The sequence below is a fragment of the Muntiacus reevesi genome, chromosome 8 (genome assembly GCF_963930625.1).
Source record: "Muntiacus reevesi chromosome 8, mMunRee1.1, whole genome shotgun sequence".
In the NCBI taxonomy this organism is placed as follows: Eukaryota; Metazoa; Chordata; class Mammalia; order Artiodactyla; family Cervidae; genus Muntiacus; species Muntiacus reevesi.
The window spans coordinates 37,543,003-37,549,002 of record NC_089256.1 but is presented as its reverse complement, the minus strand read 5'-3'; the positions used below and the strand labels follow the sequence as shown (position 1 = coordinate 37,549,002).

General features: G+C 36.3%; 1 protein-coding gene across 5 annotated transcripts in view; it reads right to left on the bottom strand.

The window, feature by feature from the left end:
- Positions 1-1,947: 1,947 nt before the first annotated feature.
- Positions 1,948-6,000, bottom strand: part of ATP6V1A (ATPase H+ transporting V1 subunit A) — a 58,335-nt gene continuing 54,282 nt past the window's right edge. For all 5 annotated transcript variants that reach the window (XM_065943396.1, XM_065943399.1, XM_065943397.1 and 2 more), the window contains one exon: positions 1,948-4,305. In XM_065943396.1, the coding sequence (XP_065799468.1) occupies positions 4,213-4,305 (93 nt within the window). In that variant the 3' untranslated portion in view covers positions 1,948-4,212. The remainder of the gene's footprint in view (positions 4,306-6,000) is intronic.

Below are 6,000 nucleotides of genomic sequence, written 5' to 3'. Positions count from 1 at the left end.
ATCCTGTTTGTTTTACAGAGTGCTGCTTTATGTTGCAGAACAAGGGCTTTTCAGTTACTGATTGAATGATCTTTTTCCCCCTGGGTTCTTAAGAGGCCTGAAGTAGTTGCTAGCACTGCTCCGCCTGAATCTCCTTGGCCATGACTACCATTTCAGTGCCCACTAGCTGACCTCCCAACTGCTGGCACCTACGTCTCTTTGCAGGCTTCCCGGGTGGCTCAATGGTGTAAAGAATCAACCTACCATGCAGGAGACACAGCTGAGATGCAGGTTTGATCCCTGGATCAGGAAACAGCAACCCACTCCAGTATTCTTACCTGGAAAATTCCATGGACAGAGGAGACTGGAGGGCTGCAGTCCATGGGGTCACATGCACGTGAATCTCTTTGCAAAGGGTTTTCTGTGGCCACCTGAACCTGATCTATTTATATGCATGTGCTGGTCATTGATTCTCCTTCTCTTTGTGGGAACAACCTTCAGTGGATGACTGACAGCAGCTTTCCTCATCGTTCAACTCATGCCCATTGAGCCTGTGATAACCATCCAACCATCTCATCCTCTGTCGCCCCCTTCTCCTCCTGCCCTAAATCTTTCCCAGCATCAGGGTCTTTTCCAATGAATCGCTGACTGCCCATCAGTGATGCTGAAAAGTACTGTAGTTTCCTTGCATCCCAGGTGGGATAATGAAGTGCATATTTTTCAACTGTTCCCACAACTCTCCAGCAGAACTGTGCTCCAAAATATTGACTTGTTTGATAACACTTATTGGCTCCTTCAGTTCTGTCTTAATTCTCTATTTCCCTACTGGTACTTTCCTGGGATCACATCCCAAACAGACTGCCTGCAATCAAAGACACATTTCAGTGTCAACTTCTAGGGGAACTCAAACTAAAAGGGAGCCCTTAGAACAACTTCAGTGGCATTTTATCTTCATACTTCATACCTTCTTCATACTCTTATGTTGTGGCAACACAGTAAAACAAATAATCTGAAAATATTGATTACCAAAGAAGACTAAAAATCACCCGAAAAATCTATAATCAATAAACTTTCCAGTTAATTTTTAAGGATTTCTCTATAGAAACTTGGCCCTCGATAGTAATATAGAGTTGTTCATTTCACACTGCTTCTTATTACTTTGGAAATTGTTAAAAATACCCTTCAGTTCAGTCACTCAGTCGTGTCCAACTCTTTGCAAGCTCATGTACTGCACCATGCCAGGCTTCCCTGTCCATCACCAATTCCTGGAGCTTGCTCAAACTCAAGTCCACTGAGTCGGTGATGCCATTCAACCATCTCATTCTCTGTCATCCCTTTCTCCTCCCGACTTCAATCTTCCCCAGAATCAGGTTCTTTTCTGATGAGTCAGTTCTTTGAATCAGCTGGCCAAAGTACTGGATCTTCAGTTTCAGCATCAGTCCTTCCAATAAATATTCAGGATTGATTTCCTTTAGGACTGACTGGTTTGATCTTTGTGCTATCCATGGGACTCTCAAGAGTCTTCTCCAACACCACAGTGCAAAAGCATCAATTGAAATAAAAATACTCTTAAGGAAATAAAATGCCCTGTGAACATGCTACATTGGATCTAATTAATTTGCCTTGCAAAACTATGAATTACAAAGCTTTAGTTCATTTTCCAAAAGTAGAGATGAGTACACTGATTTCCTTTCATTTATAACTATTTTTAGAAACCATTCATTTTTTCAATTTAAAGTAATATTCTGAATGCTATGTGATTCCATGTACTACATTTTCCAATCACAGTGGTATATGATTATAGGACTTTACGCAGTCTGTAGTGAGGGCCCCAATTCAACTTCATGATCTTAAGCAGAAAGAAAAAAAGAAAAAACTTTAAAAGTTCATACTGAAAACAAGCCAAAATACAACATGACACCTTTTTTAAAGGAGATCTGGTCACACACCCCCCAAAAGAAAAAAATATTAATTTAAATCCACTTTTTATTCTTTCATAGATTTTAACAATTATACACAACTTTTAACATAAAGATAGTGAAACCTCAAGGATAAGGAGGCAATACACATGACCTCTTCTATTCACTCTTCAGGATGGAAAGTTCCAAAGGGTACAATGTGTGAGATTTAACACTGGAAAAATACACATGTAACTTGTTAACTGGCTCCACTTAGGACCAGACACAGCACAATAAATATAGAACTGAATCATCTTTTTAAAAGATTATTGTAACTTTGACACATTCTTAGTAAAGAAACTGATCAGTGACTAATGTGAAATTCTACAACATACAGATGAAGGGACACTTACAATGAGGCTCTGAGCGAAGTTTCTCTAGTAGCTTCATAGCCACACCCCAACGTTCTTAAAAAGGAGTAAGAATGTATATTGCAAATTCAGAACAACAAAAGACAAACTTGGTCAAACTTTCTTTGCCATATCATTCACTACTATCACAATCCTAGTTTGCTGGTAGATTTAAGGTAGGAACTGAAAGTTTTTTGAAAATCTTAATTTCCACTGGTCTTAGGGCCTCTAGGTAGGAGACCACACTGGAAGCAAACTGATTAAGCAGCACCATTATGTCCACATCTCAACAAATCACTGCATAATTTTTATCTTCCAATACTCCAAAAGGTTAAAGAAGGATACTTATCCTCAATAGCAGGCCACTATAAGAAAATGCAATCTGTAAGAAACAAACAAAGCTGGATTCTCTATTGACTGCATCTTTCCTTAATAGACCAAGAGAAATACATTACTTAAAAACTTAAATAACAACATACTGAGGTGTAACATAAATAAATGCTATTATATTTCAGTATTTGAGACTGTTGGACATGTTCACATACCCTTTCCTCTTCCCAAAGAGGAAGCAATGGCGCCAGCGTGATTGGTCAGAAAGACTTCATGGGAAACCAAAGTTTTTAGAGCTATCCTACAGTGTGCCTTATCACACAAATGCAGAAACTATTATTTTAAAACATATACTTAAAAGATAGGCAGAAATAATCTTTTTTTTCACATAACCCAAATTCTATTATCTTGCATCTGCTGATTTTAGAACTAACTTCATTCCTATGAAACAGAATTGGAACTGTTATGCTCCTACAGCTACAGATATTCTGGGAAATCTTTTGAGCCAGTGAATCATAAAATCACATGAAAGAACAGTGTTTTCTATAATCAGGAAACTGGTTGTTTAAAGGTTCAATAAGCAAACAAACATGCAAACATGTGACACATGTTATTATCTTGTAAAAACATAATGCCACTCTGGCCCCAAGAATCACCAAAGCCCAACTGGTCCTTAGAGGTGCAAACAGCCTTTAACCACTATAAAATATATTCTCTGTGGCATTTTTCTGCCCATCACACTGCCACATGATTCTCAGAAGCTTAGCCTTCTAAGATGTTTGAGGAAAAAAAAAAGGTGTGATGTAAATCAAGTTCTCGTGATTGTTTTAAATGTAATTTTAAAAAGAATTGCCTAGTAATGTAGTAGAATAGTCCTTGATACTGAATTTTTCCCAGTGAAGTAAAATGGGCTTTAACAAGGTGATGTTAACCTAAATTTGACCATCTGGCTCTTTTGTCACTTTTTTAGAGGGCACTGATTCATCTACTGTGCTGAGTCCCACAGAAGCCTGCTTTAAAAAAACGGTATAGTTTTCAACAGTTTCCCACAAATATTCTTGATTTATACTGGAGGAAGCAACACATAATCAAAACATTAATCGTTCATGTTTTTTAAAAAAGCAATTATTTCCTGCAAAGCAGTTACTTAGTAAAATGCTAAACTGCAGGTGAAGTCATTTCACAAAGTACCTGTCAAAATGTATAGAAGTCTGGCCTTCCAATCCAAATCCACTGCAAACAGAGTAACATGCAGCAGTCCTGTTTACAATTTAATAGTGATGAGGAAAGGGTAAACCTAGGACAAGGAGAGACGTCACCCTACATACAAGTTTACAGTAGTGTAGCCATTGTATATCAAATTTACTACATTCACCACTTCGGAGAAATGTTCAGGGGGGCCCTTCAAACACTGGAACAAAGGAATGTTTGTTTTATATAAGACCTATCAAATACATGGGGAAACAAATGATTACACACAGAGGCACTAGTCTGAAACCTGCACAGTAAAGAAGCAAAGGGTCCAAGATGAGAAATTTAGGAAAATATACACATATGAGAGCTTGCTGAGGAAAAGGAGGAGAGAAATCACAGTTCTAATCTTCAAGGCTACGGAATGCATTCTGCATATCTTCAAGAAGTTGTGCATAGTCGGCCTTGATCTTCGCCTCACCATCTTTCACTGGATCCTGAAAAAAGACATTACAGAATTCAATTTACCTTTGGAAAATAATTTTTGTAACACATAGTGAGTTATTTGTATCTACTATATTTGAGCAGGAGGTTAAGTGAGATGCGCTAGTAAAACACAAGGCAGGAGACAGGATTAACCTTATTTTCTTTCCTTTAAGGGTAAAATATATAAAGGAATAGTCTAACCATGAACAGAAGACAAAATTTCAATTTTGTGCCCTGCCTGCTAACTGTGTTCAACAACCAAAGGATTTACCCTTGACAATATGCAAAATATTAGGAAACTATGCAGCAACGCATATTAGATACATTCATCTTTGTATATACATAGTTGGAATTAATTTAATAAAAACAGAATTTACTATTCAGGGTCTGGCATCATCATGCTGGGACATGAAATAACCTCAAAATGCACCCCATTTAAAATCTGTATAGAAAGCCACTTAATTGAGTAAAATGTACAAAAGAAACTTTAAAGTGTTTAAGCCCTGAACCAATCATTCTACTTCTGAGAACAAATATGAGGAAGATACACAAACCCAACTGCATTAACAAAATTGTCCATACCAAAAACTTCCAAATGCCTAAGAAAAGGAAAATATTCTTCAGCCACAAAATAGTGCTACAGAAAAATACTGAATGATACTAAAAAATAACAGATGTTAATTCGATACAATGTACCTGTAAACATAAAAATTATAGCACCTTTAGTTATGTTACCAGAAGTCATCATTATTACATTATTGCATATCTTTTTTATCATTTTCCTATGAATGTGTAACTTTTAAAAATAAAATTTGGATCAAATTACATGTGGAATTTCTTTGCAACCTGACTTTTTTTTCACTCATTATACCATAACCATGTCCCTGTGTCTTTGGATGTTCCTTAAAAAAAAAAGATGTATGATGTTAATGCCTTCATAATATTTTTGTTGTAAGGTATATGGCACAATGTACTGCTGGCTCTGTTCACTTTTGGATGACATTTACAAAGTTTGATACGCAATCTTCTACATGTATCCATATCAAGATCTCTGATTATTTCCTTGGGTTATCAGTTTTTAAGTGGAAAGACAGGACTCAAACCATGTGGATATTTTAAAATTCTTGATACAGTGAGTATCTATTTGTACAAATTTACTCTCAATCCTAACATACACATTCAAAGAATCCGTCTCAATATCTCAACAGGAGATTAGTAACTATACTTGGATATCATGATTTAGAAATAAATACAACTCGACTGATCAAGTATTTTAAAAACACTCGACTGATCAAGTATTTTAAAAACAATCTTACAAAAAAAAAATAAAAACAATCTTACACATTTGAGTTTCCACCAATAATTTCACTTAATTATCTATTTATGTCTTGTGCACTTCCCAAGCAATGAGAGTTCACTTAAAAGTAAAAATGATGTGTATAACAGGATACTTAAAATAACTAGGCAGCAGAAATCATTTCAAGAAGGAGCATGGAGTTTAGACAGATAGTAACAAGCATTTGAGGTGAGCTAACTGCTGCTTAGCAATGATTTTAGTTCTAAACTGCCTGGTGGTTAAGACAAAAGGGAAAACATGTCAGCATTTATTTTAGACATGACATACTATAATCTTTATCACTAGAATTCCTATTTGAACACAGCTTTGAGGACTGCTCTGCTTTTACATAACCCGAGCATGTGTGAAA